The sequence below is a fragment of the Nannobrachium achirus genome, assembly GCF_963921795.1.
Source record: "Nannobrachium achirus genome assembly, chromosome: 14".
In the NCBI taxonomy this organism is placed as follows: Eukaryota; Metazoa; Chordata; class Actinopteri; order Myctophiformes; family Myctophidae; genus Nannobrachium; species Nannobrachium achirus.
Window position 1 is genome coordinate 14,049,486 of NC_137821.1, and position 22,792 is coordinate 14,072,277.

Consider the following 22,792-nt stretch of genomic DNA (forward strand, 5'->3'; position numbering starts at 1 on the left):
GAATCGCAATTAATCGCATTTTAATTGCACATCGATATTTGATCTGAGAAGCATTTTTTTCAAGTAAAACATATTTTGTTGTACGAGTGAATCAACGAGTGAGTTTTTTAAATCTAAATTTCGCATCCACTGGGCCAAGCAAAGCGCTCTGATCTGCTACTTCTCCCTTTGCGTTTGTTGTCTCTTCTTGGTTGGTGCATCGCTATGATCGGTATGCCCGAAACTGAAGGTTCTGTGGTGCAAAAACTAAGTGCGATTAAAGTGCGTTAATTTTCTTAATCACTAACATTTTCTGTAATTAATTAATCGCAATTAATCAGTTAAAGTCCCAGCCCTAAACACATTGAATATAGAACCTTCACACTGTGGTGTAAAGTAAGTAATTACATTTACTCAACTGTACTGTACTCCTGTAATGTCATTATCATTTTACTTCTACATGTCAGAAGCAAATATTGTACTTTTTCTCTACAATAATTATTTGAAAACTTTAGCTACAAGATACTTTGTATAGATTTTGAGTATTGGGCTCTTACAAAACCACTTCGGACCTATATACTGTACATACTTTGGCAATTTGAAAATAGCGAATCTACTGGTATTTTAAGTATATTTTGATGCCAATACTTTTGAACTTTGTACATTTTTAATACACCAACCTTGTACTTAGGGTTAGACAGACTACAATATCTGGGTATTGACACTTTTACTTCTTCCATCACTGCCCTCACAGGATCTGGCCCCACGCTCCCTCTTCTGTACATCGCTCAAAATAAACACAATACATTTCTGTGCGCCCCCCTGCCCCTCTGCCCCCGAACCCCCCCTGGTCCACCCACAGCCGTGCCCCTTTCCCCACCACGTCTGTGCCTTTCTTTTCTGAACCTCAAGTTATTATCAGGCATGCCGCTTCTGCCTTATGCCCCCCCAACACCCCCACCCCCCCTTACTGCCCCAAACATGGGAGGGGTGTTGTGTGGGGGAGCAGCAGCATGCTCTGACTGTGGGCCTAGTCGAGGAGGGGCCGGGGTGGGTCAAGGCTAGGGGAAAGTATGAAGACCAGGGGTGTCGCACCAAATTCTGGGCCCTGGGTACAAGGATTCACTGACATTGTTCACAGCGCTCACAGCGCGGCACTCAGTGCCGCGCTGTAGATCTGCTCGTAGATCTGCTATTTTTCAATAGCTAAAGTATAAAATAATTAAGGCCCCTCCACCTTGGGCCCTAGTAACTCAGTCCCACTTTCCCCCCCACCCCCCCTTGTGACACCCCTGATGAAAGCTGAGTGTGTGGAGGGGTGAGAGAAGGAGGGGCGGCGGAGAGGAATCAGTAAAAGTGTAAAGTGGGAGTGGAGAGAGAGTGGGATGGATTGAGTGCCCCCCACACACATCAAATGGAGGGGGGGTGACAGAAGGAAGGAAGGAAGGAGTACCTCTAAAAAGGGGGAACAGCAGAGCTGGTGGGACTCCAGTTGTCTTTGGGCTGCTTTAAGAAGCAGCAGCATCCTTTTCGCCTCACACCAGCAGCACAGAGACTTGTCGGAGAGAGAAAGCCAGACACCAGTGCAGGGCTCCATCAGCTCACAAGCTGACAACAACCCAGGGGGGGAGAGCTGTGTGAGAGAGGAGAGCAGTGCAGGACACACCACCGACACATACCAACATACCATCGCTAACAGATAAGTCCGTGGCGAGGAGGAACCCCTCAAACCTCCCCCCACCAACCCACCCACCCACTCACCCACGCCGTCAGCTCGCCCCCCTCCACAGCAGCCCCGCACGAGGAGGAACACCAGGAGAGGATTGAAGAGAGAGAGGTGGCCGACAAAACCAAGAAAGAAGATTGTTATAAGCTGAACAGCTTTCATCTGTAGAAGACAGAGAGCAAGAGGAAAGTGGGCAATCTGGAGGGGGAACAGCAAGATAGCGCCTGGGCCCCACACCACAATGTGAGTACTAGTACAGATATGCAGCTGCATAACTTGCAGATGCATTCAATTTACACTCATAGCGTTAATGTTAAGCTGCTGCGTAAACTCTCAATGCAACTGGTCACTAGTCAGAGAGTCTTTGTCAGCCTATATGTATACTTGCCCTACAGTAAACTACAGCATATTAATTAAACCACTTAAAGCTTATATACTAAATAGCTATTTGTCAGCTGATATTTTTGACGAATGTTCAACTATTTTCTGACAAGTGTTTCTCTATTTTCACAGTTTCTATATGTTTTTAACATTATAACGTGCCCACAGCGTGGTTAACATGTTTAGAGTGTAAGAAGAATGGTCCCCATGTGGTAAATATAGAGAAAAGACTTGTGAGGCCTCTGAGACCTGCCCAATTAATGCAGCTCTCGTGTTCTTACAAGACAATAGAATAATAGAACAATAGAGTGCTCTGTAGAAAGATTATTAATAACTGTTGGGACTCACTGGGCATCTTGAGCAGTGGTTCTCAACCTTTCAAATTTCAAGGTCTCCACTTAACTCTGACAGTGCACAAATGGAACCAAATGAACCCGTTAGGGTTCAATTTAGACGCCCCTAAAGGAACCCACAGAGTCCCTGGAATCCACTTTGAGAACCACTGGACTATAGCATGACGTAAGACATGTAATAGCGGAATAATGACGGTGTAACCATATTGTATCCACATCACGGTACAGATACAACGCAGTGCGTCCAAGAATGTCCAGGTTTGGGACAAACAAAGAGCGTGACGCGATGTGTTATTCAAAGAAGTGCTATTCAGAGAATAACAAGAACAGTTAGTGGACGGCTGGGTGGAGCGGGCCGATGTATTTTCAGCAAGGGGCACAATGAGTCATTTTTACACACACGGACACACACACACACACACACACACACGCACACACACACACACACACACACACACACACACACACACACACACACACACACACACACACACACACACACATGTACACACACACACGTAGGCCTATGACCTTCCACCTGAAAACAACACTTGAAAACAAAACAATGGAACGTAAAACGACACTTGGGCGACAGACAGTATCTGAAATAAATGTCTTCCGGTGACAGCACTCAATATAGTGTGTGTGTGTGTGTGTGTGTGTGTGTGTGTGTGTGTGTGTGTGTGTGTGTGCGTGCGTGCGTGCGTGCGTGCGTGCGTGCGTGCGTGCGTGCGTGCGTGCGTGCGCGCGCGCGCGTGTGTGTGTGTGTGTGAGAGAGAGTGTGCACACGTGCTTGGCAAAACACCAGTAGTCTACTCACATGAACCTATAGCATCCCTATTCTGGTCATTTCATGAAAGGTGAACATTCGTCAAAAAATGTCTGTGGCATGTTAATATACTGGCTATTTTCGGTGAAGACGTTTGGTGTAGAGGGGGGAAAAAGGATGGGGCCAAATATACAGACCCTGGCGGATCCCGGTCAACAAAATAGGCCTAGTAGGCTGTAGGTTTAAGTGGTTAATAATTACTATGCTGGAGAATCCATATCAGCAAAGACAAATAAGGCTATATGACTTTTATGTATTCAGGTTGTGTGACAGTTTGTGGTCGCCGTGTTTGCTTGAATAAATAAACAAGAGTAATGTATTACCCTCACCAAGGGGGAGCAGTTTAGTATCTTGTCGTAAACTTGGCAGAGAGACAGCAGTGTTGTATTGGCAGGAAGCGGTGCTGGGCTCACTTCTGGCAGCCACAGAGCTGATTGTCTGGAGGCTAGTTGAGGATATCAGCCTGATAGGATGACGAGCTGCAACTCGGTCTCTAGTGGGTCTGCAGCATGTCTGCTTGTTTGTCCCACTGCCACCGAGATAGAAAGAGTTATGTCATCTCCATTCATACGTTTATAATGGCAGATAATGGGTGTTGATGAAGCGAGTGTTATGCACGAACCAGGGTGACCTGTAGTGTTTCTGACTCCTCATTGACGCAACTCTTTCTAGCTCAATGGCTCTGGATGGTCCAAATAAATCACTAGCGGGGAAGACAGGCTGGTTAGCTGTGATACGCTACTTAGTGATGTCATGATCATGATATTTTACTTTTTCTTTTTTAATAATTGTGATTAATGATTTAATTGTGCTTTTGACATTGAACATTGGAACATGTGAATAATAATTACATTTCTGTTACAGATATGACAAATTATTTTAAAATCTCTGCTCTCGGGCAGAAACTAGCTACAGTATGTCCAAAATATTGACAAGGGACAACAACTCTATACTGCTTTATCAAAGTTGGTATGGTGACTTTATACATTGTCAGATACTTTAATGTGTCCTTATAAATTATTATCAACACTCTAAACAAATACAGCTCAAGTGGAGTTAGGAGGTTTGACAGTTTGAGGATCCAATGGAGTTAAGTTTAGTCAGAATAAGCACTTTTTTAAATGCTTTTCATTCATTCAATATTTGTAAAAACCCACACAGACGTTGAATAGCACTGATTTATGAAAAAAAGAAAAGAAAATGGACATAGTTTTCATGGTTTCTGCCCTTCAGTGACGATATACAAAGAAATGACAATGACCGTTACCAATAATCAACATCAATGATGTGCTATGTACTAAAATAATTGTGATCATCTCAAACAATTTCCATCAGGCGATTAATTATGTAATCATTGTGACAGGCCTATAGAGTGACACTCTGACACATCTTGCTGAGTGGGGCATTTCTGTGTCATCTCTGGCAGCTGACCTGAGTCTATTGTTCAGAGATGTCCCCTGGCTGGCGGGGCCACTGTCACATCTTGACCCCGTGACACAGCTACGGTACATACCGGCTAAAAGCTGTTGTAACATTGAGTGTATTCAATACTTTAGTGCAGGGAAACACAGCGGGGAGGCCAGAAATGACATGGTCACATCCTGGGACATTTTGCCCCATGCAATAAAGTTAGCAAACACATATGTGTCCCAATTTGGCTGGGAGCCAGTCATTGGATTTTTATTCATTTTCATTTTTTCATTTCATTTGAAAGCTGGGGATCATAGCTACAAAATGATATATTGGTTGTGGAGATTGACCCAACAGTTTTGAAGATATGGCTTATAGAATGATGCCATGCTGAAATACTACTTTTGAGATATTCAAGTTCTAAATAAATTTCTAACCTGCAAATGACCTGACGATCTCTCACATTAATTAAAAAAGTCTTATTTACATGCAGAGTTAAGCTCTGGCGTTTAAGTGAAATGTAGCCTGAAATTTATGAAATGCTTTAGTGGCTTTATCACATTTTAGTGAGAAAAAAAAAGGTATTTTCAGTCCCTGTCTAAAGCTGTACTTTCCGAGATGACTGGCTCTCAGTGAGATTGGGACACATATGATCTTTAATGGAGTTTCCCTTTAAAGGAAATTGTGATAACATAACAGCGCTCATCTGCATGCATCTGTTAATTGTTCCAAGGGTTAGAAAAAACCTGCCTTGAATTCCTACAACGCAGTATTGTGGAAATATAGCAGTCGTGACGAAACAAGGAAGAGAGATTGTAGCATATACTGCAGCATTTGACCACTTAAGCCCTATAGCCTAATTTGTTGTGCGACAAACTGTCAGGAACCCAAAACAGACACAGGAGATCACATTAACTTCACTTAACTAAGGGAAACTGCAGAATAACAACAATAACAGAACTGAAAACATTACAGAACCTACAGAACAACTTTTTAACAGGCTTTATAGTCTCAGCAGCTCGTCGCCAAACCAAGCTCAGCTGGTCCTCACAGGTGATGGTACGGCATACAGGGCAATCAGACTCTAGGAGTAGAGCAAGCTAGGGCGGAGGGGCAGAGGCAAACAGTTACATGGGCACACTGTACAGACAGAGGCCGTGGTCATGACACAAACATAGGCTTGCAGGTTATAGGCTTGCAGGTCAGCTATTTTCGCTATTTGTCACCAGGGATACCAGCCTTTGGGTTATTTGTCACTGTATTATTTGCATATACAGTCATACAGTGAATCAGCTACTGTATGTGCATCTATTCTAACCCATCCGAAGCGTGGAGCAGTGTGGGTTAGAGTGTCTCGCTCAGTGACCCTTCGCAGAACTTCTTTCTCAGGAAACTTGTGTTTTCTGTACCCTCCCGTGCACCACATGGGCCGCCCGGCCCCACAAGCATAAACAAAAAATTGCACACGTGCAGCAGGCAACACCCAGATCATGTGCACGTAAACACACTTTGATGCCACCTTCATCTCTGCCGTGCACGCTCTCTGACGCAATTAGGGGGGCCCCTTTCCTCCTGGCCAATCAGCTCTCAGATAAGCATCACCTTATAGACGCGGCCATCACAGCGGGGCCGTCTTCCTGTCCATATAGATAAGACGCGTAACCTTCTGCTGAACCCTCCACCGCGAAGGCCTTGGGCTTGATTGCACCCCTGGGAGTGTTGTGCGGCCAGAGAAGTGCCAGGCTTTGCCACTTGTCAGCTCTGCCTCTGTTACTGGAGGAATTTGAGAGTTCATTTTAGTTTTATGTTGATGTTCGTCAGATGAAACTGTGTTGCCATGTGTGTACAGTTTCCCTAGAGCCTATAGTATAGCCCCTTTTCCGCTACAGGGCCGAACCAGAACTAGAACCAGGACTTTCCAGAACCAAGAACTTTCACAGTATACCATGAGAAATTACGCAGCTTGTCTCCGTCTGTGTCTGTCAGTCAGTCAGTCAGTCAGTCAGTCAGTCAGTCAGTCAGTCAGTCAGTCAATACACATTTTTACAGTCTATGGTTCTATGGGTTTGTGTAAGGTTCTATGGGTTTGTCGCTCTGACATCATGCTCTGATGTCACTGTTCAGAGGAACCACTCTTAACAGAATGGGTTTGCCGCTTTGACATCACGCTCTGGCTTGATGTCCCTTTTATGCCCATATATTTTATGCCCATATACAGTATAGTCGACTATGTAATGTCAGAACACATCTCTCTCTCTCTCCCTCTCTCTCTCTCTCTCTCTCTCTCTCTCTCTCTCTCTCTCTCTCTCTCTCTCTCTCTCCCCCTCTCCCTCCAGTTCACCATGAGTATGTCAGGTACTCTGGAGCGGGGGGCCCACCACCAGGCCTTGGACCTCTCTGAGGAGCTCCCGCCTCACCCCCACCCCCACCAACACCACCTCCAGCAGCAGCACACCAACCACCACCAGCTGCACCACTCCAACTCCCTGGCCTCCACCACCACGGCTGTGGGCGGCGGACCGGTAAGGCCTGCCACAGTTATTACATAATCGCCTAATCACAATTACATTTTTGCATAATCGTCATAATTGTGTTGAAAGACTTTAATACATTTTCAAAGATTTTCCAAAAATAGAGGAAATATCTGATCTACGAGCTTGTACAGTAGATCTGCTTTAAAATAAAAGAAGAAAAAAGAATAGATCCGAGCACTCAAAAAATTTGGTGAAGATGTAATTCTATGAAACAATAAAACAGAACATGTTTTGTCAGGTTATGGTCTTCATCAGGGCTTGTAGACCTGCTGTATCCGCTATTTTTAAAGCACTTCTGAAAGTTTACAATTATTAAAAGTGTCATTAATGTCTTTGTATGGCTATTTAAATTATTATTGGCTATATTATATAATTATTATTATGGGCAATTTGTGACCCATGAAGCCTGAAAACCAAACAGAAATGTAAATTGCATTCATTATGTTCAATGCCAATAAACACAATTCGCTAATTATTCTGTGACAATTAATCGTACAAACTTAAATGTTGTGATCGTGACAGCCCTACGGACCGGGAGGAGAGGGCACGCCGTCGCGCGTGGTGGTGCCGCCCCCGTACTCGGCGGCCGAGAGCGGAGGGGGCGGAGGCAGCGAGCTGGCGCCGCTGGAGCTGCGAGGCTCGCTGGACTGCTGGGCGTGCTCGGTACTGGTGACGGCCCAGAACCTGGTGATCGCCGGCGTCAACGCCTGCCTGGCCGGCGTGGTGTTCGGCACCATCCTGACGCCCGCCATCGTCATGGTGGTGTTCGGCTTCCTCTGCCACTCCACGGTAAGGTCCAGGGATGAGGTGGGGGGCTTGGGATGGTGGAGCGAATGTGAATGTGTTTTAAAGGGGCCACACCATAAAATTCAAAGATTTATATTTTTTTCATTTATTTTATTATTCCCAGTTTATTTTCCCACCCAAAAAAATACAATTCTTTAACTCTAAGCCTTGGTTTTCATTTCCGTGATTTTCTGAGTGAGTGTGTCCGAATGGTTCTCTCCTGGAAAGGGGACTGGTGTGATGTCACACCAGGGCCCATTTCCATAGTACTTTTTGGGAGGCTATATTCCATTGAGACTATGTATATGAGGTGGAACCATGAGGTAAAGTGGTGCTAAAATTGGAACGATACAGTAAAGATTAGCATGGTGCCATGGTATCTTTTCTGTATCATTCCAATATTAGCCTAAAGATAGCGCCCTGTTGCCAACAAAGGGCATTTTTGTATTGCATCTGAAATGGCTTGGAATTAGAGACAGACAGAACATGAAATATCAATATCTGAGTGGTTATTTAGGCTAAAACCTGTATAAAACCGTATTATGGGACAATATTTATATAAAATATATATTTTTTTTAAAAGCATGGTGTGGCCCCTTTAACCAAAGACCTTAAAAAGAATGGTCAAAGCCAGCCATTGGTTTCGGAAAACGACTGCTATTGGCTGCAACCGCAACTTTATCATGAATTTTACTTTATATACTTTATATACTTTATCATGAATTTTAAAATTAATGGGGCCATCATTTGCTTAACGCATATCAAGATGAGTTAAAAAAGAATTTAAAACTAGCGATTGTAAACATAACGTTTTTATGAAAAGGTTTACTAGGGTAATAAAATCAAGTATAAATTCCACCCAAAACTTCATTCACTTGTTTTGAGATGTGAGATTGAGATTACAATGTATTACGACCGGTAGAAGGTGAAATAGCTGCTGGACCAATAATAGGAACAGTGATTATAACAGTGATTCTCTAGTCTAAAAAAGTACTTCGATTTAGGCCTCAGACCCCCTCTTTGATACAAGTTTTATATATGGGATCCAAATATACACTGTAAAATCCTCAGAGTTGATTGTACAGAGTGTACAAATGGAATCAATTGTACCCATGAATCCAAAGATCTGGACACATAATTAGAGATACGTTACTGATGTCATCGGAAAAGTCAAATAGGCCGATATGATCGGCCAAACCGATAAAACCGTATGTCAGTCGGGCTCTTAATGTATATATTTATGCTTGGTATAGCCTACACATGCACTTTTGCAGCACAACCCCCAGATCTCATGCTCTTTAAGATTGATTTATTAGCAGGTTATACCAGAGCTCTGACAGGCACAGAGCTGTTCCCCCTCTCCACTGTCTCCAGGTGGTGCACGGCTGATGCTTTTATTTATCCAGACTGTTACATCATTCATATTCCCAGACATATGATAGCTGTCTAGGACTGCATGGTTATAGCCTCCAACCTGCCCCCTAATAATCTCTGTGATATATTACAGTATAATGAATAGTATTCGCAGGGCCATCAGTTGAATTACACGCATGCACGCACACACACACACATGCACGCACGCACACACGTATACCACTCACTCAGTGGTGGAAAAAGTACTCATATTGTTTACTTCATTAGAAGAATCAATACTGCAATGTATAAGTACTCTGTTACAAGTAAAAGTAGGAATTCAAAATTGTACCTTAATTAAATGTACCGTACACCACTGACACTACTGTTGTTTCACATTCGCTGAATTGATTTACTTTGTTGACCATTCAGCGTCCCTCATGGATCTGCATTTGGTCCCCGCCTTTTTTCCCCCTTTACAACAAATCTTGGCCGCTTGGGAATCGAAAGATTCACAGTTTGGTCCCCCAGAGTTAGTGTCGAAGTGTCCTTGAGCAAGATGCTGAACCCCTAATTGCTCCCAATGAGCAGATTGGTGCCCTGCATGGTTTCCTCTGCCATCGCTGTCTGAATGTGTTTGTGTGTGAATGGGTGAATGTAATGCACTATCATTGTAAAGCGCCTTGGATAAAGATGCTATATTCAGTTAATGCACCATTTACCATTTTGTGAAAAAATCTCTTCAAGAAAATCTACAAAGCAAAGCTCACAACAGGCAAATTTTGTTCGGCTGGGGAGGCAATAACAAGTTCGGCAGGATCTTTATAAACTTATTTTTGGTGATCTTGCACCTCCGAGATATTCAGAGTATTTCTGACTATAGCCGACTACACTATTTGGAGTATATCGTCACTGTCCGGCAAAAACCTTGTATCTTCGAGTTTCAAGTGTGTATATTTTTTGGTAAATGAAAGACCTACTTCATCATATAAACGTGTCGCACAAAAGTAGTGAAAATAGCAGATCTACAAGCACTGCTTGTAGATCGGCTATTTTCACTAGTTTAAACAGGTTTAAAAATGATAAACACAAAAAGAACGGTTTTGGACACATAAGGTTTCCACCCGACAACAACGATATCTAGGGATTGTATAGGGGCATAATTCCAGTCATTCAGGGTTCTTATAGATCTCCAGGCAGTTTTAGGCTTGGTGCCATCACTGCCTCTACTTTCAAATCCCCCCTGACATGTGGGAGGATGTATTGGGCAACAGCACTATGTGGATAAAAACACATTAACTCATGATTGAACCCAAATAACACTGATAAAAGACTCAACTCAGCAGAGAGATGTGGCACAGTATCATTTACACCACCGTTTCTCAACCCCCAGTTTGATAGGCATTAGGCAACGGACCCCCATTTTGATACCAAGATAATTTGATACTGTATATTTAAATGCCCTGATCGGTGGTTTGATTCCTGGCATAGCAGACCATTAACCATTCCTGCCTCTCTCTCCAATAAAGACTTAAAAATCACACCCAATGTGAAGTGAGCGGTGGTCGTACTTGCATAACGTCTTCAGACTAGGATTTGAGTCTAGGATGTACAGGGTATGCTACACACACACACGTTTTGCTATGGCAAAACGCTGAGGAAAAAGGCTACAGACATACGACATATGACATCACTAGACAAACATGATGCTACGTACCGGTACACACATTTATGGCAAAACGCTGAGGAAAAAGGCTACAGACACACGCACGGCCACTCTTAGGAGCGATTTACCACCGCTCAAAAATGCCCCAAAATAACAATCGCTTACTTTTGTATACCCTGGTTCTCTGATAAAACATGGTAATTTTGAGGGTGTTCCAGACCAGAATGGTCCATTTCACAACTATAATATTGGATTTTTATTAATGATGCATTAATTTGTTCATCACTTCAATGTTTGGTCCTCTCTAATGTTCATGATAATGTGGTGTTATTTTTGTCTGTGTCTCATAAGAGGGCCAATTCAGAAACCTGCCTACCAGTGACATCATCATTAGGCAGGGTTTATTATTATTGCTATTATTATTATATTATCATCATTTTTAACGTGAGAACAATGGCTTCCATTATAGCATACTAACCTTCCAGCAATAGAAAGCCTGCTGTTTCTATTAGCTTGGAACCCCTATTGATGATGTCACTGGTAGGAGGGTTTCTGAACTGTCCACAGCCCTCCTCTGAGGCACAGCGAGTGTAGACAAAAACGGTGTCATCTTATAATGAGCATTAGTGGGGATCAGTTACCGGTATATGGAGATAGGTTCAAAATGGGTGAAGTCGTCCTTTAAGTATGTTGGTGTAAATGTTGGCCCTTATGTGCTCATTCACACACTCCCTATCTCACTTTGACCAGTCAGTGGAGGCGGGAACAGCTAAATGTTTAAATGTGTAATTTCGCGGACATGACACTAGTGCGGACATGACACTAGTGTAGATCCCCGTGAGGATTTTTCAGTGCTTTTGGTAACCCATACATATAGGCTATATTGGAATTTGGAATACTGAAAAGTAAAAATTTGATTTAATTGCCAGACCCATGAAATGGGTAGGCCTACATAAGCAAATGTCGGTCTGTCCCTTTTCTATATAAAGGGTATATATGATGATGACATGATGATGACATGCCTACAAAAGGCATGATGTCATAAATGATGATGACAGACAGGGGGTCTGGCACAACCAGGTTGACCTGGTCTAGTTTCAAATGCATGTTCTACATGAATTCCGTCTTCTATTCATATTAGATATTCTGATGTCAAGTGAAGCATGACCAATCCTGTCATTATATTGTCCAAGATACCCGGCCCAACTCAGACAACAAAAAACAGGTTCACTTGGCTGGCAAATTAAACATCTCTACAATGGTACGTTTTTTTTCTCCTGTGTGCGTACGCTAGCTGGTGACTGGTCAAGTGAGCTCTTGGACTGAAGCTCTTGTCACATAGTTTGCAGTAGAAGGGTTTTCCACAAATCCACAAAAGTCTTCTCGTACCTTTAAAAAATCGTAGTCGATTTGCGACAATCTGTTGCAGAGTTATAGGCAGTGGAAAGCAGAAAGTACTCAAAGCTGAGAAAATTTGATTTTTATAAATCATATAAAATTAAAGTAAACTATCTTTTTGTTGTGATCACGTCATTTGCCGGTGCACTCTTCTTCGGCGATGCTGGGATCATTCACAGACTGCAGACAACTGCCCTCTATAGTAAACCACCAAAAACAGCACAGGACGAGAATCTCGTCTTTGGCGGCCTTGGATTAAAATAACGAGAAATCTTTTCTTTGACAGTCATTGAGTTCATGAGATCTGCAGCGTTTTAATTACATCTTTATATTGTCTTCATATACAGAACCGTATTTTCTGCCATGCTCATCTGTTGCTGTTGGTAGCGGCTGACAATTCCCACCTGATATTATGTGGGAGTCCTGCCTGCTCCAGACCGTACTGAATAACTGCCAGCTTGCATAAGGTCTTCAGACTAGGACGAAAGTCTAACATATACAGGTCATTAAAGAGGACTCGATCTCCCACCCTGCAACAGCATGCGATTTCAATCTGTGACCATGGGCCTTTCCCCTGGGCTCAACCTTCTTCCAGGAGAAGGTCTCTGGATTGAATTTCCACAGATCTGAGTGACTGTAGATGTTCCCCAAAAATAGGTACAGCTCTCCATTGTAGGCAAATGCAGAAAAACACGTCCATCCTTCTGGGAGAAGCTGTACAGGAGTCCTGCTCAGCCAGCAGTTGGTCTCTGTGTCAAACACACTGATGCAGATGCTGTAGTCCTGGTAGGAGCCCCGAAATACAAGCATCTTTGTCCCGATAATGGTGGCAGAGTGTCGTATTAAAACAGGGGCCCTAATGCCTCCAGTGTTAATTAAAGTCCAGACCATTGTGGTGGTGTCCAACTTGTCGATGCTCTTGTATCGCTTCTTGAAGGTTGTTCCTCCATAAATATACATGACCTTCCCCAAGGCACATGCTGAGTGGTAGGACCTCTCCTCTGGGACTGTACCAAACATTGTAGGTTTGAACCATCTGTGTGTGTCAACAAGAAATGCGTAAAGCTCGTTGAAGGACCTGCCTATATTATCTTCGCCCCCCCAGACGTAGATGATATCTTCTATCAGCACAGCTGTGTGGCCCCGGCGCCCGGAGGGAACCTCAAGATGTTCTCCTCTTCCACTTGTCACCGGGGGAAGCTTCACCCAGCGCAGAGTCACTGTGCTGAAGACGTGCACAATAATCTGATCACCTTTGTCAATGTAGGACACTCCAAAGGCGTACACCTTGTGTCCGGCTGCCACCTCAGCGTGATGTAAAATCCCTGGTGTCTCTCTGGTCCTCTCTTTGGTCAAAGTCCAGCGCAACATCTCTCACGTCTCAATGTCGGTCCTCCTATATCTCTGCGTATCTGTCTGTAACACTAGTGTGCAAAGTAAACACCCTGCTTCACTTTATAGAGGCTGGTCAAGAAGCCCTGGTCTGACATCACACACAAGCCGCATCATCTATATACACTATAACATCTTATATTAAAATTGGCTTGTCACACTCACGCTAAGCCATAACCATATAAGAGTTTTGCAATGCAGCTACGCTCAAATATTGAGTGTGTTGTAACCTCAATTTGTCGTCATGGCATCATGCTAATCAAACTAATAATGCATAATGGCATAATACTGATGACATATGGGATCTCCTTAAGCCTGAAAGGGACAAGGACTGACAGATACAGATATCTCCTCATATGGGCAATATCTCTTCCACCAATTTCTCTCTCTCACACACACACACACACACACACACACACACACACACATGCGCTGCATCTAAACTAAAGACTTGGCATTCATCTCCTCATGAGGGGCCTGCAAGTCTTCGTCTCCTAACTTGAACGCAGCCGTTTCAAATAGAGCTTGGAGCTTTGGGGAGGGGTTTGGCCGCAGGGTCTGTGAGCTTTTCGTAAGCTGATAAGTGTGAGGGGATGGCTGTGTTGGAGGGAACCGCATAGGTCACAGGAGTCCAGAGACAGAGTCAGGCTGACGTCACAGCTGAAAAGAAGAGAGCTTTGGTATTTAGGATGAAGAACAAACAAGCTTCAAAGGCACAGGGAACAGAGAAATAAAATAGAAAGTCACGCAATTACAACATTTGCTGAGCGGAGTTAGTGCAGTTAATTGAACTATATGAGACATGAGGGTCAGTTTAATTTTACATTGTTTTAAACAACCACATGAACCCTTGCATCCCTGTTCTGGGCATACTGTATCATTGATTCATTGATTCTTTGATTGATGTTTTTAATTGACAAAAATGTATACTATATTTTTTACATAATTATGTCAAAACTTTAGCTTTTTTCCATTATCATCATAGGTGAACGTTTGGCAAACATTCAGCCACAAAATTATGCAAACAGTTGGCAAAGATACACACATTTGGTGAAAATACTGTACACACATTGTGAGCTTGTAGGGTCTGTACTTGATGTACAACAACAAAGTATAGCGTTTCAGTGGGTAACAGACAAGCTGTTGCTGTGTAGCTGAAGACATAACCGCTTGCACACACACACGTCACACACAACCACAACCGACTTGACCTATTAATCAGCAAAACGCATCTCAGATTCCTCCCGATAAGTCATTCTGGTTCACAGGCTCTGAACGGGGCCACTCCTATCTACTGAGCGTCTTGTCAAAAAATAATGACCCACCACACAGACCACAGTTCCCAGCAGAGGCGTCAATAGGGTATGGCAAGGTATGGCAGCTGCCATACCTCGGCTACAGGAAAAATAAATGCACTTCTTCTTTAAATAAATTCATCATGCCTGTTGCTAAGGTATGGCAACATGACAACATGGCAACATGGTGTCTTGCACGCGCACCTTCGCTGGCGTGCAAGACACCAGTCATGTTGCCATACCTTAGCTTTTGCTGAGCTGACGCCACTGGTTCTCAGGGTCTCCTACTCCTCCTCCTCCCCTCGCACCAATTACAGCTCATGTGACACCAGCTTACGGGGGGGATTAAGCAAAGACCTGTTGGACTGGGGGAAAAAGACGGGGAGACGTTTAAAAGAAAAGGTGGTGGTGTGTTGGGGGGGGGGGGGGGGGGGGTGAGGAGACACAGCTGAGAAAGAGGAGAAAATAGTGGTTGAGAGTTTTCAGGGCTGTGTGTGCAGGGGAGCTTTGATTACACAACCTTTCCAACACGCATGCAAGCATGCACATGCACGTCACACACACAGAAATATGTTTTCAAGGGCCACTACACCACGGTGCTGCTACACTGTCTATCCTATCTATGCACACTATTTCTATACCGTATATCCTTGCTGTCCGGCAGAAACCTTGTATCTCTATATTTCTTATATTATGGCAAAGATACACACATTTGGTGAAAATACTGTACACACATTGTGAGCTTGTAGAGTTTATACTTGACGTACAACAAAGTATAGCGTCTTATATTATGCTTCACTATCTATGCTACCACTATCACTTAATATTGAACTACGTCATTGATATACCTTAGTGTTGCCTAGAACTGGAGGATTGATTGTGGGGTCATGTGATAAGTGACGTCATGAAGATGTACTCTGCAAGCCAAAGAGCATTAATGTTATGTCACATTAATGGCATAGTTTAATGTTGGCCTTTAAATGAAAAACAAAAAGGTGCACTCATTACCCTCTCCCAGGGGTCTACACTTGTCCCCTCCTATTTTCCCCCATATGGCAAATCTCTTTGACAAAATAAATTGCAGATCCACAAGCTCACAACGTGTCTTTATTTGCGCAAAATGTTTGCCTACTTTTTTTCTCCCCCCAAATGTCCACCTATTAATTATGACTGTGATTTCTTTCTATTTTTGCCAGACCCATGAAATGGGTAGGCCTACATAAGCAAATGTCGGTCTGTCCCTTTTCTATATAAAGGGTATATATGATGATGACATGATGATGACATGCCTACAAAAGGCATGATGTCATAAATGATGATGACAGACAGGGGGACAGACCGACAGACAAAGCAAAAGGCTTTGTCTGTCGGTCTGTCCCTCCCTCTTTTCTCCATATTTGGTCACAATGATGTCACAAATGATGATGACATGAGGGAGGGACAGACAGCCTATAAAGGGACAGACAGCCTAAAAATGTACCATTAAATTTATAGGCCCAGAGGGTTGGCAGAACCGGGGTCTGGCACAACCAGGTTGACCTGGTCTAGTTTAAACAAGAGGGCAACTGAAGGAATCCGAGGCATGAGGTTGTATTCCAAATACGCATCCATCACGGAAAAAAAAAGAAAAGTAAAGAAAAAAAAACTATCCTTGCACTTTTCTCCAGCAAAAGTTGCTTTCTAACCATCTGGAAACACATAAAGATGGCCCCGTGACGGAGTAAAGAGAAACACAGGCATACTTGTTTGAGAGAGTCTTATCTCTCGTCCGTCACAACTCCCTACCCACCACCCCGACCCCCTCCCCCCATGCACCACCTCCCTCCCCTGCTTTCACTCCACTTCCATCTGCCCTCTGCAGGGGTGTCGCACCAAATCCTGTGCCCTGGGTACAAGGACATTTTGTGCTTTAACTATTGAAAAATAGCAGCCAATCAATCAATCAATCAATCAATCAATCAATCTACAAATTGGCTTCTTTCCACAAAGCGATTTGGTGTAGAAGGGGAGATTTAAAAAAGTAGTATTATAGACCCCTGGGCCTGGGGGAGTGGGACCCTGTTCAGTGTTCAATGAAGTATTAAGGATTTAAGTGGTTAAAAAAGACACATTAAAACAGACCCCCCCCCCCCCCCCCCCCCCCCTCTCCTCCTCCTACCACCCCCTCCTCTGTTGTTAAATAACCCCTGATCCTTCCACTCCCTTCATCTCTCCTCCTCCACTCCTATGATCTGTTACCTCGTACCTCGCAGTGAGATAAGAGGCAGCCATGGTGTTCCCTTTAACCCACTGGTTCTCAAACTTCTTCTTCGTGAGCTTGTAGATCGGCTATCTTCGGTGGAGAGGTTTGGTGTATATAGAGGGATAAAAGAGCAGACCAAGTACAGAGGCAACTTCAGGCAATATGTCAAGTTTACAAAGTATTTAGGGATTTATGAATCTAATATGTAGTCAGGGCTCCTTGCTTCACCTTTCTTTGCAGCTAAGGGGTCTTTGCCCTGACAAGCATTATAATAATAACAAGAAATACTGTTCCTACGAAACAGTGTGGGCTCGCATGTGACACCATGTATGGGCACAAGGATCTGCCCTTTGGCTGCACCTCATTGGCACCTCAAATGCAAGTGCGGTTGCCGACGTGACTATATTCTGCAGCGAGCTAACTGTCATGTGAAGCTCAACCAATACTCCAGCTAGCACCACTCCCAGATGTTTTTCCACCAATTTCCAATTGCACCTCATTGGCTAGGGGCCCTGCCTTTGTACTGTCGGGGAGAACTTGATAGATAAATAATGAAGATAACATAGTGTTCTCGCCTTTCAGGCGAGCCCACAACTAGAACTGCACTCTGTCGAGGTGCCAACTTGCGTCAACTTTGTTTGGGAGAGAAAACGTTAAAATGCTAAACATTTAGCAAAGCCTAAAACAGTACAAGACTAAAAAGCAGGATTTGAGTTATTGGCAGGGAAAGCAAGTCTGAAAAGGTGGGTTTTGACATTTTGAGGGATGCTTTGAACACAGTATAGCTTTGATGTGAGGTGGGGTGAGTTCCAAAGGGGTGCTTGTTTGTTTTTGGGGGTGGATTTCCAGGAGGCTGGCATTACCAGACCTGAGGGAGCAGGAGGGGACGTCAGATGAGGTCAGAGAGGTAGCAGGGAGCCTGGTAGAGGGCTTTGTGGCATTGAAGACCCCTGCCGTAATCAATTCAAAGGAGCTTTATTGGCATGATAAAACATACGTTTACATTTCCAAAGCATGTGTCAAAATAAAATAAAAACTGTTGAAAATTGGGAACATATTAGTTTGAGTGGGTACAGCATTGTAAACAGAGCTATGTTGCATTGTGTCATTTTAATATAGATCTACAGGGTAGGCCTATAAAGCTTTTGGAACAAGCAGCAGCATTGTTTTTTCTCAATACCATTTAAATAGTATAAGAAAAAGAAAAACTCTGATTTAAAGGTAGCAGCTCTGTTTCATACTGTATGTGCAGTAGATCTAGATGTCAATCAATGGTTTGTAGTCCTTATAGGGTGGTTGTGTTCCAGTCTCTAGCCTCCTTTTATCGCAAACAGTTCACACACATCTTGCTGCCGTGTTCGCACATTGTGGTATTTCTCCCAGCTGGTATGGGAGTTTTTTCGTTGTTTGTCATGTTTTTAATCATTATCCCCAGAGGCGCCAATTGGGTATGGCAAGGTAGGGCAGCTGCCCTACCTTGGCTACAGGGGGGCGAAACTAATGTACTTCTTAAAATAAATGAATGCCTGTTGATAAGGTATGGCGACATGACGCACGTGCAAGACACCATGTCATGTTGCCATACCTTCGCTTTTTCTGAACTGACGCCACTGGACCCCTGCCAGTGTTGTTTTTGACAGCAAATTATGAGTTTGTTTTAGTCATAGTCTTTTGAATAAAATGTATTTTAGTTTTAGTCATAATTTATTCACCCGAACAGTTTTAGTTTTAGTCAAATTTTAGTCGACTAAATATCATAAGATTTTAGTCGACTAAATCCACTGTTGATTTAGTCAACTGTAGAATTGTATTTTGGCAGGCCTTGATGGCATCATAATGATGGCATCATAAAGTTTTTATTTAGTTTTTATTTAGTTTTCGTCAGTGAGAAAAACGTAGTCGACAAACATTTTTCGCCATAGTTTTAGTCGACAAAATCAACACTGACCCCTGCCATAATCAACATCCCAATCTCGTTCCAACCTCTCCCATGCAGGTGCGCCCGCACGGCGCGTCCCTGACCCTGTGCTCGGACCTGCTGACGGACGGCGGCTGCGTGGCGCTGCTGGTGGTGGGCTTCCTGCTGGTCACCCCGCTGCTGGTGCTGGCGCTGGCCGCCTACTGCCGGCTGGCGCGCCACCTGCAGCTGGGCCTCTGCTTCATCCCCTACAGCCGCGCCGTCTACAAGAACCTGCCCGCCACGCAGCACCGCGGCCTGGGAGGAGCGGGCTGCTGCGGGGGAGGAGGAGGAGGGGGCCGCGAGGCCACCGACAAGGGGAAGGTCTGGGTTTGAGAGGAAGGTCCGGGCCCCAGTGGTGTGGGTGGTTGGGTGTGGTGAGGTGGATAGACACGGTGGTTCTCAAACTTTTTTTTTTTTTTTTTTACACAGACAAAAATGTGTCTGTGGCAAAGACTATAGGCCTTGTCCTCGGCCTTGTCCTTTTTTCTTTTTTCTTTCTTTTTTTTTGTTTTACACACCATTATAAAATTCTTATACCGAATGTCAAGCTTCAGAATATGTATGACACTGATTTACTGTGATGCACATTAGGAGTTCATTTAGTACTAGTGGTTCTCAAATGTTTTATTTGCAAGGACTCTGAGAGTGTACAAATGGAAGGGGTCCATTTATTTTGACCAGATGGATTCTGTAGGTGGACTCTGATAGACCTGTAGGTTCCAGGTTCCACTTACAGACCTGTTATGGTCATTCAGGGCTATTTCTTTATGTGTTTCTGTAATGTCTGCTCTGCTTTTTTTATATCTGGTAAAAAAAAATATTTTGACAAAAATGTCCACCACAAGCAAACTTGGCAATGTATGACCACTGCTTTAGGTTAACCAGGTTTGGTTAGCTCTGGTCCCATGAGTGTTAGTGCAGCTCTCTCCAACACAGGGGGTTAACGTTTTTCAGACCCCTGAGCTGAGATAGAGAGATGAAGCCCCCCCACACACACTTGGCTCTGTACTTGCTATTGACCAGGTCCCATAAGGCAGTGGTTCTCAACCTTTTCAGGCCACAACCCCCAAAATAATCATATTTTAACTGGGGACCCCCCACTAGGGATGTCCCGATACCACTTTTTTGCTGACCAAGTACAAGTACGAGTACATAATTTGAGTACTTGCCGATACCGAATACCGATACTGTAAGTTACGTTTCTGTACAAGTGCTTAAATAGTGTGTGGCGCTCCAAAATAAAATGCTTGAAATAATTATGTTGTCATGGCTAGAGTGAGAGAAGGGGAAAACACTGTTCATTAGTTGAACTAACACACACAAAACTGTGTCTTAGGACTTTTGATATGTTGTTACCATCATATATTATGAAACAAAATGGTATCTGGCGCTGCCGTGAGCAATATCGGACGAGTATGAGTACAGCAAAATAGGCCGGTATCGGGGCGAGTACCGATACTGCGAGTACCGATATCGCATCCCTACCCCCCCACCCTGATGAGCACTAAGAGTTGAGGCACTACATTTTGTATAACACGGTTCTTGTGAAAATAGTAGATCTACATGCTCACAATGCTTCGCGTTGCGAGGCGTCCTTGTGAGCATGTAAATCAGCTATTTTCTCAATTTCTGCCTCTAATATTTGGCAATTTGGCCAATGTTTAATTTGTCAATTTAGACGTATTAAAAAGTCCTTAAATTGTCACTTTAGAAATGTGCAGATACCCTCAGTACACTTAAACTTTATGTTGGTTTGTTTACTGTGTTGAGTGAGAAAACAATGTTGCACATCCCCAGAATAATTTGGGGACCCCTCTGGGGGTCCCGACGCACAGGTTGAGTATCACTGCCATAAGGGACCACCATAACTCTGACAGTGTGCACATTTGGTTCCATGTTGTACACCGTCAGAGTTACAGAACTGTAAGGGTCTGTCTGAGGATTTTGCTGGAGACCCCATGGAACCCCACTCAAAGGACCCCCCCTCCCGACCCGACTTTGAGAACCACTGGGATAGAATGGAAGAGATGAGGGTGACAGAGGAGTGGAGGAAAATGGGGCTGAAATGGAACAAGGTGGTGGTGGTGGTAAACAAAGTTCACTGTGACTTGTCAAAATTATTACTCAGATATGAACTGTCATAACATAGCCCTTTTTCCCAACTTATATTGATCCCAAATAACTGGCCATGGGGTCTATTTTCAGAAATGCCCCATAAATCAGTGATTCTCAACCTTTTTTTCATCTCAAGGGCCCCCAGTTTGATGTGCATTATTAGGCCACGGACCACGGACCCCTAATACAGGCATTGACACTAAGGCTTGCCCTGGTAAATAAAACCTTCGGGCAGGTGAAGTTTGCTGACCCGACCGGGCAAGTGCTCATTTGAGAGGACCATCTATAAACACAACACACGATATCTGTCTAAACACCTGAACGTGTCCAGTGAGCTCTATCTTTTGGTTTGTGCAATGTAAAATAAGAGCACTGTTTACCTATAGTGTGCTGTTTTTACTGTTGCTACACTTGAAAATATGAAATAACAAGTGTGAAACCATAGACATATTCAAACATAGCTATGTAGGTGTTTGTATTTGGAGGTATTCGAGGCACAGCCTCAGAAAGTAAATAAATAAGTGTTAAATTGAGTGATAATTAAAATCTTACATATCATCATTTTATTATGGAAGATTTAACTTTCGGGCAAGTGGGCATGACCTTTGGGCAAGTAGAACATGACCTGTACTTGCCCGACGGGCAAGTGCCTCTGAGACCTTAGTGTTAACCCATGTAATAGCCTCGTAATTGAGAAAAGGTCAGACACACTTCAGATTTTTCACAAGGGTAATCATTCTACAAAATCTACACACATTCCACCAGAGGGGAGTGTAGGGTCAGTTAACAACATCTGCTAACTGTGACCACTGTGCATGTACAGTAGGCTATGTTATGCTTTGACTTATGTACAGAAATAAATACGCAATCTTTACGCAAATTATCTTAGGTGACCAACCAATGTGGGTTGTCTCATATGCAGTTGCTTGTTGTGAAGCACGTGGCTTCGCAAACGTTTTAATTTCAAGGACCACCCCCACAACTCTGAGAGTCTACAAATGGAACCAAATGGACCCATTTATGTCCATTTGGAACCCCCTCAAAGAACCCAGAGGGTCGCTGGACCCCACTTTGAGAACCACTGTTATGAACACAGCCAGAGTGGTCAATCATCTCACCTGAGCACTGGGCCACTTATGGTTCCCTATCATGAGACCCACAGGAGACCTAGCCTGATAAATCAGTCCGCACATCACCACCCCCTGTTGGTGGGTGGTGTAACATAGTGTGTGAAGAGTCTGACGCTTGCAGTCAGGCTACAGGAGACCATGTACAGAAGATAAAGCTCCCCACACCTCAGCAAGGTTGTATCGACACTGAACACAAAAACTGTATTATCTTTTTTACATTTCAAACATCAACTTTGAACATTA

The 22,792-nt window shown here is 43.7% G+C and overlaps 1 protein-coding gene across 1 annotated transcript; it reads left to right on the top strand.

Moving 5' to 3' along the window:
* Positions 1–1,793: 1,793 nt before the first annotated feature.
* tmem88b (transmembrane protein 88 b) lies at positions 1,794–19,637 on the top strand (the record flags this gene model as incomplete). The annotated part of the gene is made up of 4 exons (XM_080741957.1): positions 1,794–1,948; positions 7,015–7,185; positions 7,750–8,001; positions 19,341–19,637. Exons 2-4 carry the CDS (start codon positions 7,021–7,023, stop codon positions 19,635–19,637), a joined length of 714 nt encoding a protein of 237 aa, XP_080598083.1. The 5' UTR covers positions 1,794–1,948; positions 7,015–7,020.
* Between the last annotated feature and the right edge of the window lie 3,155 nt (positions 19,638–22,792).